Source organism: Limulus polyphemus, unplaced genomic scaffold (genome assembly GCF_000517525.1).
Source record: "Limulus polyphemus unplaced genomic scaffold, Limulus_polyphemus-2.1.2 Scaffold6613, whole genome shotgun sequence".
Taxonomy (NCBI): domain Eukaryota; kingdom Metazoa; phylum Arthropoda; class Merostomata; order Xiphosura; family Limulidae; genus Limulus; species Limulus polyphemus.
The window spans coordinates 2,126-15,083 of NW_013672223.1; the positions used below are offsets into that span (position 1 = coordinate 2,126).

General features: G+C 36.0%; 1 protein-coding gene across 1 annotated transcript; it reads left to right on the forward strand.

Annotated features, from left to right (window-relative positions):
• The first annotated feature begins 4,606 nt into the window (after window positions 1-4,606).
• LOC106473905 (leucine-rich repeat and immunoglobulin-like domain-containing nogo receptor-interacting protein 3) lies at window positions 4,607-7,577 on the forward strand. The gene is made up of 4 exons (XM_013934593.2): window positions 4,607-4,900; window positions 5,074-5,785; window positions 6,171-6,319; window positions 7,357-7,577. Exons 2-4 carry the CDS (start codon window positions 5,076-5,078, stop codon window positions 7,530-7,532), a joined length of 1,035 nt encoding a protein of 344 aa, XP_013790047.1. The 5' UTR covers window positions 4,607-4,900; window positions 5,074-5,075; the 3' UTR covers window positions 7,533-7,577.
• The last annotated feature ends 5,381 nt before the right edge of the window (window positions 7,578-12,958 follow it).

Here is a 12,958-nt window from a genome sequence, read left to right on the forward strand (position 1 = left end):
AATAGTTTCCCATCGATTGTGAGATAACATAACTTTGAAGTATTTTTTCATAATTTTTTCCATCTATTGAGATAAGTGAACTTCCAAGTATTTTTTTTCTCAATTGTTTCCTCAATCTATTGAGAGATAACTGAACTTCCAAGTATATTTCCTTATTATTTTTTCTCCATCTATTGAGAAATAACTAAACTTCAAAGTATTTGTTCTTAAATTTTTCTCCATCTACTGATAGATAACTGAACTTCCAAGTATTTTTTCTTAATTTTTTTTCCATCTATTGAGAGATAACTGAACTTCCAAGTATTTTTCCTTATTATTTTTTCTCCATCTATTGAGAGATAAGTAAACTTCTAAGTATTTGTTCTTAATTTTTTCTCCATCTATTGATAGATAACTGAACTTCCAAGTATTTTTTCTAATTTTTTCTCCATCTATTGAGAGATAACTGAACTTCCAAGTATTTTTCTCCATCTATTGAGAGATAACTGAACTTCCAAGTATTATTTTCTTAATTTTCCCCATCTATTGAGAGATAACTGAACTTCCAAGTATTTTGCCTTGTTATTTGTTTCTCCATCTATTGAGAGATAACTGAACTTCCAAGTATTTTTTCTTAATTTTTTCTCCACATACTACATATATCCACAGAACATTGGTTTTATTATTTTTTGTTTTTGAATTAAATCTTTTTAAAGTGAATTGCGAAATAATAAAGATAAAAAAACAACATAAAAACAGTCAAATGAAACTTATCTGAAAGAATAGTAATACAGCATTTGAAGTTCAAATTTAGATAATATGTAGGAAAAATTATGGAGTAAACTTGTTGTTTGTGAACTAGACGCTCCATTAGGGGTCGTCCCTATATTTATTTGTTTGTCTTGAGTTTATTCGAAACATTTAAAGTAACAGAGGAAAATGTGTTTTGTTTAGGCTTAGTATCAACTTACAGGATTTCCAAGACAACTTTCTGGTTGTTTTTATACAAAACTGATCCCCCAGTATGAAATAATACAAAAATACAAGTGTATTTGGGAAGTGAGTCGTGCTGTTGAGACAGTTCGTTATTGTTTATTGTCAATGTTTTTTTCCTATTTTTTACAGTGAAACGTTTAGACGAATATAAGAACTGCTACGAAAAGCAAATTAAGATCGTGAGAGTTGTATTCTAAAAGTTAACCTGTCAAAATAAAACTGTAACTCTGAGCATGAAGCTGTGACATTTTAATTACATGATTATATACATTCTCTAAATTTGTAAATAAATGTTCTCAGCCATCTTTCACTTCATTTTTTTTATTAATGAAACTAATCATCACCTTAAAGCATTTGAAAATGTTGGGGTATCTATTATTCTACCACACGTATTTTTGTAAGGAAATAATAAAAAGGAAAACTATTATTATTTAGCAGTAAGTTCAGTTTAGGGACATATAATATTTCCATGTTTCATAGATAACAGTTTTATTTCTGTTCTTATATAACGAGTGTTTGCGACTTTTCATAAACAAACACCATATCTAGCAAAATAATTTCAATAAAAATATAATAATCTAAATTAATATTCAAGGATATCAAGTATTTATACAACTGACAGATCTGTGTACATGTTATTGATGTTTGAGTTTAAAAACACCACTTTCTTAATTATCAAAACAATACATCATATATCGGTCTTCTTTCCTTCAAGTTGGAGACAACAGCCAGTTCTTTGGATTGCTTTGTTGTGCGTGTGCGGTATTGCGGATTGCTTTTGGTGAGTGATTCTTCATAATTATTGCTTATCTGAATTTTACTTATTTTACTTGTGTAACTTTTTTGCTCTCATGCATTCTGAGTTGTCTCCTGTTATTGAGCACCCAGCTATGCCGGATCCACCGGGTCAGTCACCTCGGCGCGTTTGCCCAAAACCGTATTCCCGACCTACAGAGGATGTTCCTCGGAAGTCTTTGACCAGTGGTTTTCTCCTTCCTGGGCTGACTGGTATTACTTCACCTTCGCCTTTTGGTTCTACCTTTACCACTGTTCCTCAGTCGACTCCTGTCTCCACTCGATCTGCCATTTCTGGTGATTTGTCTAGACCTATGGATACTAATGGCGCTCCTCACACTACTGTGCTACTACTTTCTGGTATGATCCCCTGTTTTTCTCCACCATAACCATCTTCAATAAACTTTCTAAATATTGCCTTTGATCTGAAATCCAACAAATAGTACCTACATGCAATGACATAATTATAAAAATTGGTAACCCTAAATTATATGATGTCCTGTGTACCAAGATGGATCTTCTCTGCCAGTGCTCTCAATTAAGCTCTCCTCCCCTCTACAACACCTGCTATCTTGATCCCACTTACTCCTCCAAGTACCAGGGTAAGCCTACCCCAACGACGATCCTGCAACTGTTGCTCCAGTACATTCCACGATGCCATTACCTCTCATGCCAATTTCATAGCTATGTCACTTACCATGGAGGATATTATCTGCTTTGTCACACTAGTACTCCAGACTTTCCTCCCATTTGAGCATACCTTTGACCTAAATAATATCGTCCATGCTGCCAAGACCATCTTTCGCCTTCACATGCAGACCACCTATTCCAGCCTTAACTCACGCTTTCTGTTTCGTCATCTATGGGATCCCAATGACACTGCATGTTGAGATTTTTATTTTATGATATTCACTCTTTCCTTCATAACCTTCCAGTTCTGGACATCTTGTTGGATAGACAATCACAAGATTGTATTCTCTTTAATGAAACATTTCTGAAGCCCACTCAAAAGATCCATTTGTTAGGGTATGCTTTTCATCATTATGATCATCCTTTGGGTCAGGCCCAGGGAGGTGTAGCAGTTGCTATTCGTATTCGTCTTCCCATGCATCTACATTCCCTTTCACAGTCCTCTTTCCCTGAGCATTTGATAGTCACTGTTTAATTCCATCTCAGATCATTTTTGCAACGATCTACATTCATCCCAGGGTTCCTTTGCCTCACGTCTTTCTGTCTTTTCTGGACAAATCCTTCTGCAGCTATATCATTGTTACCAATGTCAATTACCACAGTTGCTCATTTTCAAGCCTCCTTATGCTCTCTTTCTGGTTCTTTGCTGCCCTTGCCTGCCCCTAGTCGTCCAGTTTCTTAATCCTCACCCTGTGTCATCTTTTCTTCTCCCAATCTGGCTCCTCTTATCACTCTCCACATGTGTTCTCCTGTTGTTAGTGATCATCTCCCCATCGAAATTTGTGTCCATTTGCTATCCCTGTATGTTACCCATGCTTCCCAATGGACTCATTTCAACTTTTAATTTCCCAACTGGGAATCCTGTGCTTCACACCAAACAAGGACTGACCTCTTACTATGCTTGAAGATATTGACTCGTTATCCACTTTCTTCCCCACTCTCATCTCTGATACCAGTACCTCACACATACTCACTTCCTCTTCAGCTCCCCATAAGCTAGCCTTACCTCGGACAGCTGTAGAACTGTTACACCACTCTTCCTTGGTTGCTGAAATAATCTATGGCTTTCCAATGTACTGCCCGTAACTTTGTTTGGGCAGTTTGATATAGTCGGTGGTGTCTGGCTTGTACCGATCTCAGTCATTCATCTTCTTCATCACAATTCTGGAATCATTTTAAGCTCCTTACAGGTCAGCACTGCTCTCCTTCCTATCCTATTCTTCTCAGTGGTATTGCACCTTTTACATTTTTGGACAAGGCCAATCATTTTGCTGCTTTCCATGACCAGAATTTTCAGGAATCGGAACATCATATTCTTGATTACAGTGACACTACTACCAGTCGTGAACTCGACCATTACCTCTCTTGTCGACCTTACTCCTAGTTCTTTCCATGTTCTGGACAATGAGTTTTTATACGCTCCCATTACTGCTCCTTTATCTGAAGTTATCTCTCAATAGATGGAGAAAAAAATGAAGAAAAAATACTTGGAAGTTCAGTTATCTTTCAATAGATCCCCCCCCCCAAAAAAAAATATCACTGCGTTATGCTTATAACTTGTAAGCACAAAGCTAATAATATAGGCTTTCTACACACCGCATGGATTGAACCCCGAATTTTAGAGCCATATAGCTTAGATGTGAACTTGATCATCCTAATTTACTCGTAATACGAAATTTTAATTTCCTTCCGAATCTTTAAAAAATGGAGCTATAAAATTTACTAGACCATTTCTTCATCATACCACCTAATAAAGAAAAAAAAAACACTAAAACAACAAAGATAAAGTAAAAGCCATTACTAGTCTGTGTTGATGTGTGACATATTTTTATTTGTAAATAGAGAACAAAGCCCCTCCCTCCCCAGTATCTCAGTAGAGGGTCTGTAGGCTTATAACGCTCAAAACGAGGATTCGATAACCGTGGTGGGCACAGCACAGATAGCCCATCGTGTAAATTTGGGCTTAACAACACCACGTAAAGTTTGTTTCTTGTTAAGCCCAAACCTACACGATGGGCTATCTGTGCTTAAAACAACTGTAATTAACAGAACTAAATCTCATTTTTGGATCCGCATTCAAAGTATATATAGGGGACATCCCTCAAAAATGTTACTAGTGGTTGCGCCTGGGCCAGTACACTTCCGGTCTTAACACTTCTGCGAAAACTGTGAATCAGATGATAACTCCTTCTGTTCAGCAGCTTCGATTACCATAGTAACAAATATCATATATTGAAAACCATCTGTTTAAAGGTACACAGATAACGCTGAGAATTAACACGTGTTCCGTTATCAGTAGTTACCTGAATCTTTTTAAAACCAAAAGCTTCATAAAACGAAGAGCACGAAAACGAGTAACAGAAAGAAAAACGTTCGGTTGTGGGTTTTTTTATGGCACTAGAAACGTTTTAATTTCTATTGGATTAGTTTATATTTTCAGGTGAAGTGTTTTTTATTAACGTTATAACGTCATTTCCGTTTTTATTGCTGTAATTTGTTGTACAAGTATTTCTGTGTTTACAATTGTCTATGAGTATATGATATAAGACATGTGAAGCATTATTAAGATACTGTATAAAAACCATTCGTTATTTAAATACTTTTATCTTACAGGAATGTCAGGGAAACCAAAGGACTGGTCACTTTTAATGACCATTGTGACGTCGTTGTTGCTGGGGGTATCAGTCGAGGCGAAGTGTCCTCCTCTAGAAAATATTTACCCTTGTTCTTGTAGTGAAAACATTGATACTTGTTTCTATTCATGCAAAGGTCTCGATAATAATACGTCGTTTCTCGTGTATGAACAGTTTCGGTCTTGTCCAACAATCCACTTTAGTATAGTTTCTGGAGAAATATTTTCTTTGCCACACCGTTTCTTTGGTGGATTTGGTTCTGTGGAAAGATTCAGTTTGAGTTTAATACACACGAAACTTGAATACTTAGGTGAAACATCTTCAGGTTTATCAGCTTTCGACGGATTATCAGTTAAGAACGAGTTTTCTGTTTATATGCAATGGACTGATTTAGGAAGTAGTTTTGACTGGTCAGCTTTTTCAGCCGTGGACTTTGGACCAGAAGTATCCACGACTTTCTTTTCCAACATATCCGAATTTTCAGAGTTAAGTCCCGGGTTTTACACAGCGTTTTCAGGCTCTAACATGAACTCACTAGTTGTGTCAGTTGCTGGTCTGAAGAGTGTGGGTGAAATACCTTTGGGCCAGTTTTCGTCTTTGGTAAACGTAAACTTTGAAAGAAATTCCTTAACAGAAATTAAACGTTCCAACTTTCCAAGACCAGCGCCAGAACTGGAGAATATTGATTTGAAGTAAGTATACCATTCATGTTTTACATCATTTCTAACATGTACGACGTAAGTTATTCGTATTCTAATGTTTTATTTCACTTTGAAAGTTGAATTTTGAATGAAACTAAATACTTCTTTTGGCATCAACAACATATAGTGAGGCCTTTTTTTCTGGAGAATTTTACTTATCAAATGTTTAATCAATTTAGGTTTAACGACCTTCTGATCCGTTCGAAACTTTGAGATTAATAAGCATTAGTATCATATTTTGCTTAATTTTTGTGAATATTTTATTCATTTATTATTAGTATAAGATAATAATAGTTGATGCTTTAGTTTAAAAAAAAATTTAATTGTTCTTTTAATACACGTTGTCTGTTTTTTCTTCTTTTTTTTCTTCTCTCAGCCGAAACCGATTAAGTTATCTTCCAGGAGATCTGTTTACAGACATGTTTAAGCTCAAGATGCTGGATATTTCCATCAATCAAATATCCGTGTTAATCGAAGAAACCTTCAAACCGATCTTTACGTCGCTTGATAGACTTATTGTGATTGGTAGGTGTATTTTCTACAATCCTCACGTCACTTGATAGACTTATTGTGATTGGTAGGTGTATTTTCTCCAATCTTCACGTCACTTGATAGACTTATTGTAATTGGTAGGTGTATTTTTTCCAATCTTCACGTCACTTGATAGACTTATTGTAATTGGTAGGTGTATTTTCTCCAATCTCACGTCACTTGATAGACTTATTGTAATTGGTAGATGTATTTTCTCCAATCTCACGTCACTTGATAGACTTATTGTAATTGGTAGGTGAATGAATTAAAAGATATTTATGCGAAAATTAAAAAGCTTGATTTGAATGTTATGTGCATAAGAATTAAATAAGATATCACAGAGTACTGAAACTTATTTATTAATTCCGAAAATATTCGCACTTTTATAGAGGTCGCTGTGATTTTTTGGTGATATATGTGTTGTTGTTTTTTTAATTAAAATTTGTAAGCTTCAACGCTGAATAGAGGAATGTGATATCTGTGTGCCTGAATAAGACTGCTGTAATTCCATTTGCAGAGAAAATATATTTTTCTTCTTCATGAAAACATCCATTGATTTCGAGTTGTAGCTGGAAACTTGTCGGCTTTTGTAAATTTTAAAACTTTATTTTATTATATTATTAAAAGTTACCCGAAACTGTTCTCAGCAATATTACAATGGCTTTATGGGTCAGAGGGTTCCCTTTCGTAACCACAGCCTTTTGCTTTGGCGAGTTCCTTGAACAACATTCAGTGCTTCCATCAGCTGAACATCGTGTGATTTAGTTCCAAATCCTTTAAAAATCTCACTATTTGAAACTTCTTGAGGCAAAAGATTATTGTTAGCATATAAAAATCGCTCTTCTAAACTGCGTGTAGCTTTTTGTAAGTTATTTTAAAATACCGAATATTTTTTTTAGGTATTTATTCTGAGTAAAATACTGTAATGAAGAAAGTCAAACCGCCATTATTAACAAGTTCAATAATTTTATTTTATAAACTTATGTCACAAAAATATACGAATAAATGAAAAATAATGTCTTTTTTTTTAGGTTTACCCCTGACCTGTGACTGTCGCCTGGCTTGGATATTACCTGATTGGAGAGAAAAAGTAATTGATGCTAGTGGAATGGCCTGGCCTGTCACGTGCAACGAACCTCCTAATCTTGCTGGAAAACGAGTCCGAGACCTTCAGGTGCAAGACTTGGCTTGTAAAGTTAAACAGTAACTCAAGTGTAATAAAATAATCCTTGTATTGTGTAATGATAACAAATATCGTGTAACTGGTTTGTATGTTGTGAATTTCAGGTAAAGCTACACGAGGGCTATCTGCGCTAGCCGTTCCTTATTTAGCAGTGTAGAGGGAAGGTAGCTAGTCAACACTACCCACCGCCAACTCTTGTACTACACTTTTACCAAAGAATAATGAGATTGATAGTTACATTACAACGCCCCTACAGCTGAAAGGGAGAATATGTTCGGTGTGACGGGATTCGAACCCGCGACCCGCAGTCGATATTTAGTACGAAACGGCAAAAATATCGCGTGCATACAACAGAAAATATATATATCCATACTTTAGCACCGGTCAGTGCGAAATGGGCAGTACTAATGGCTGAATAAATGCCCATGCTCTGACATCGGTCAGTACGTTCATTTTCACAACTTTTCTGCCTGATGAAGCATTTCGTTAGGCTTAAAAACGATTCTTATTGTGTGCACCTGGTGGATCATTGTCAAACTAAGAACTATCTTGTTTTAACCATAATTTAAAGTACAAAAGCTGCCATGACTAGCTAGGTGGAGATTAATTTAGTATTTATTTGTTTTAGCGTAAGTCTGCGAGTTGTCCGCTGCAGGGAATCAAACCTGTAACTATATTTTATAGAACAATGATACAAGTGCCTTGTGCTAACGCAGCATAAAAACGACGATATTTTTACTCCGCTAATAAATGAAGAACTACTTGCGGATGTAGTAACTTTAAAGAATCGCTTACAGTTGTAAATAAATGACAACGAACTGTCTCAACAACACGAATCACTTCTTAAATACACTTATTTCTCTTCTTTCTTTCTTTTTTTTCTTTTTCATACGGGCGGATCAGTTTTGTATAAAAAACAACCAGAAAGTTGTCTTGGAAATCCTGTTTAATTGATACTAAGCCTAAACAAAACTCAATTTGTTTGTTTAATTTAAACGCTTCAAATAATCTCAAGACAAACAAATAAATATAGGGACGACCCCTAAAGGAGCGTCTAGTTCACAAACAATAATTTTATTCATAATTCTTCTTAGCTATTATCTAAATTTGGACTTTACATGCTGTATTATTATTTTTTACGGGTCGTTTTATTCGAGTTTTTTTCGGATAGTTTTTTATCTTTACAATCTAATCTGCCTTCTTAATTATTTCTGCGATTCGCGTAGAAATTAGTTATTTGTTTGATATAAGACTGAGTACGCCATATTATAACGATTATGGAGAGTCATCTCGGCCCCCAGTGGCACAACAGTATGTCCGCAGAAATACAACGCTATAAATTTGGTTTCGATATCCGTGATGGGCAGAGCACAGATAGCCCATTCTGTAGCTTTGTGCTTAACTTCCAACAAACAAGACTTATCTCGTAAGCTCAAGCACCTTGACAATAGTCCTGCAGTGTAATCTCTACTACAAAATATTCCGTTGTGAGACTGTCATGTTCCAAGTACGCCAATCCACGCTGCATGCTTTATATAATCCATCTAGTTTACAAAAATGATAGTTTTCAACGCCCGTTTCAATAGTTTGATTACGCAAAACGTGATAGCCACAACTTGATCGGTATGTTTTAGTGTGGAATAGCATGAATACCCGTTTAATACTCCACCTGATTGAGGTATGAGATAGTTGAATGAGAGGCATGATTTACAGTTTTGAAGTTGTATTTTGGTGAACCCATATCCTGTTGGCGTCGTTTCCAGACAGAAGTCCTTCTTGATTATGTTTCCTACTGTTGCTTGGGGCACGTGGATGGCTTTGGGTTCTTACCTGTTACAAGATGCCACACTTTGCTTTTAATAGCTTGGGGTATGACTTTTTGCAAGTCCTTTTATGGATGGTTTTGATGCCTCAAAATGGTTCATATTCTTTTGTTTTCCAATGCCATTAAGTACAAGGGAAATTCTAAATTCCCGATCCGAACACATCTTTATGATTTGAGTGTATGAATGTTTTGCATCGGAAAAGACTGTTACATACTCTTCCCAAAAGTGATGAATTTTTGGTGGCATTACACTATTTAAAAAACTTCACAATACTGTTGTGTTACATTCCATTCCACTGCTACTTTAATATAGATCACACCGAAACTATTAAGTCACAAAGCTACACTAGAGGTTATCTGTGCTCTTCCCACCACGGGCATCGAAACCTGATTTTTAACGTTATAAACAAACTGATTTACCGCTAAGCCACCGGGGGCGTAGGAATCTGCCACAAAGTGAGGGGCAAAGGATGTAAACTGAACGATCAAACACGCCGACCCTGAATAAAGGTCACCTTTCTCACGATTTCACAATTTTTAAGCGTGGTTTTCTTTAGGAAAAAATATGTTTATTATTATTTTTTTAATTTTGTTACATTTTCTATTAGTCTATTTATTAACGAAAAATTAAGGAAGAATGGGTTCAGAAAAAAAAAGTAATAAATACTGTGATAATACATGAACCACAACGTATCTACTACATCCAGTGCCAACGAGGCCTTTCGACCAATACTAGGATTCGTCAGACCGACCAGACTACAACAGAAGTAATAGTGGTCGAGATGCTACTTAATAAATTCAACAAAAACTGTTTCAGCGCGAACTAGTTAATGAACTGTAATTTTTATCAATTATATTTAAGTCATTACCAAGGACGGATACAGGCCTGGCGCGCCCCCTAGTTTTGAAAATAAAATCAAAATAAGGGCAAAAATTGGATCTTTGAGGAGGGAAGAATGTAGTGAAATTTCATATTAAATTTAAAAATAATAATAACAAAGTCTAGTAAACATTACAGCAAATCTAAATAAATAACTCATTTAACCCCTACCGGAGAAGTCCCGAAGAATCATTGCGCCTCCCCGTTTTCAAAATCCTGATTAGAAATTAGAATTTGATTTGTGAATTTTTATTAACATCACATTATTTATTTATTTATTTCGACACCGAATTGTTTGTTTTTACTGTTGTTCCTTTTGCTTGAATTAAACTCAGGAGAACAGGGGAATAGTAAGCTAGTCCTTTTGCCACCAGAGAGAGTCAAACGACCACCGCGTCAACGGAAGAAGACTACATTAGTTTGTTTGTAATTAAGCACACAACTGAACAATGTGCAATCTGTACTCTGCCCACCATGGGTATCGAAACCCGGATTTTAGCGTTGTAAGTCCGCAGACATACCGCTGTGCCACTGGGGGGCCACTACATTACTAACTTTAAGAACTTAAAAAGTGGAACTAAAGAAGAAAAATCTAGAAATACGTCAAGCACGCTATATCTACTGCTGACGAGGTCTTTCGTCCAATACTAGGGTTCATCATGCCGACTGGGATACAACAGACATATTTGTATTGAACAAAGTATTTATAGTAACTCATAGATACTTGACCTTTTTTCTTGTGTATGATTTTAATTTATTTCTAAGCAGACTTAGAAAAACTTTTAGTGTATACACGAAATGAAAACGTTATAAAAATTTAAATATTACGAAAACTTTTTTATAACTAAGTCTAACGATCTTAGAATTAGTTTTAGTACGTCGTTTTGTCACCAGGTGGCATACGTATCTATTTAGTTTGTTTGTTTGTTTGTTTTTCATTATGCACAAAGCTACACAAGGGCTATCTGTGCTCTGCCCACCACGGGTATCGAAACCCGGTTTCTAGCGTTGTAAGTCCGCAGACATACCGTTGTGCCACTGGGGGCATCTATTTAGTAAATTAGTGTATATAAACTTCTGTTTTTCCTCGTTTTCTACATTTTACCTGGTTGTAACCATCCTCGTTACACCCTGGTAACGTATTGTGTTACTAGGTTAATTCTGATGGCATGCTACCCGATGGCTCAGCGGTGAGGTTAAACTTTGAGGTTCCTTCTCTCCGATGGGCGCAGCGAATATAGCCCATTATGCTTAACAGTACACACGCACAAATTTGATGGAAATTTTCTAATTTTTTTCTTCTTTCAAGCATGAGTGCTTTTTTTTCTGCGTTTAACTCCTGGAAAATTTCTACTGCGCAAAAATAACAACACAGGAAATGTAAATATTAACAAAATTCCTTCTTACTAGAGTCCCCATCTAGTGGTTCATCGGCAAGTCTGAAGGCTTATAACGCTAAAAACCAGGTGGCACAGCAAAGATAACCCATTGAGTATCCTATATTAATTTTTGCAAAATCTCTTAACAACAACCACATTATATTACTATTTTTAAAAATTATCTGTATTCATAACTACACGTGAACTACAGAAACTGCTTTGAAACGTTGCATCATAATTCTAAACTACGTATCTCCCTCTCGTGGTGAATTTTTATATTTATCGTTACAAAGTTTCAAAAAATATTCTACACGAGCTGATAATAAATAGAAAGAACAATGAAAAAGATGATTGAATTTGAAAATATTTTTATAGCAAAGATTCGGCGTTTTAACCTGTACCAGACAATATCTCAGTGTCTTGTGTGACCTGGTGATTAGGGCGTTCGACTCGCAATCTGCGAATTGCGGGTTCGAATCTCGCCACCGATCACTTTCGCCCTTTAAGTCGTGGGGACGTTATAATATGACGATCAATCCCATGGCAATGGGTGATTTTTGCCTTTCTTTTACTCCATCCCTTCTAAGTTAGGAATGGCTAGCACAGATAGCCCTCGAGTAGCTTTGTGCAAAATTCATCAAACATATAAAAAAACTAAAATTTACTGTTAGGGGGGGAGTCACAGCGTATCTTCCTGATAAGATAGGGAAGAGTCGCAGCGCATCTTCCTGATAAAATTGGAAAAAGTCACAGTGTATCTTCCTGATAAAATTGGAAAGAGTCACAGCGTATCTTCCTGATAAAATAGGAATGAGTCACAGTGTATCTTCCTGATAAAACGGGAAAGAGTCGCAGCGCATCTTCCTGATAAAATTGGAAAGAGTCCCAGTGCATCTTCCTGATAAAATTGGAAAGAGTCACAGTGTATCTTCCTGATAAAATTGGAAAGAGTCACAGCGTATCTTCCTGATAAAATAGGAATGAGTCACAGTGTATCTTCTTGATAAAATTGGAAAGAGTCACAGCGTATCTTCCTGATAAAATTGGAAAGAGTCCCAGTGCATCTTCCTGATAAAATAGGAAAGAGTCCCAGTGCATCTTCCTGATAAAATTGGAAAGAGTCACAGCGTATCTTCCTGATAAAATTGGAAAGAGTCCCAGTGCATCTTCCTGATAAAACTGGAAAGAGTCACAGCGTATCTTCCTGATAAAATAGGAAAGAGTCACAGTGTATCTTCCTGATAAAATGGGAAAGAGTCACAGTACATCTTCCTGATAAAATGGGAAAGAGTCACAGTGTATCTTCCTGATAAAATAGTATCTTAACTTTCTCTGGGTTATAATTTTCACACTAAAGAATTTTTTC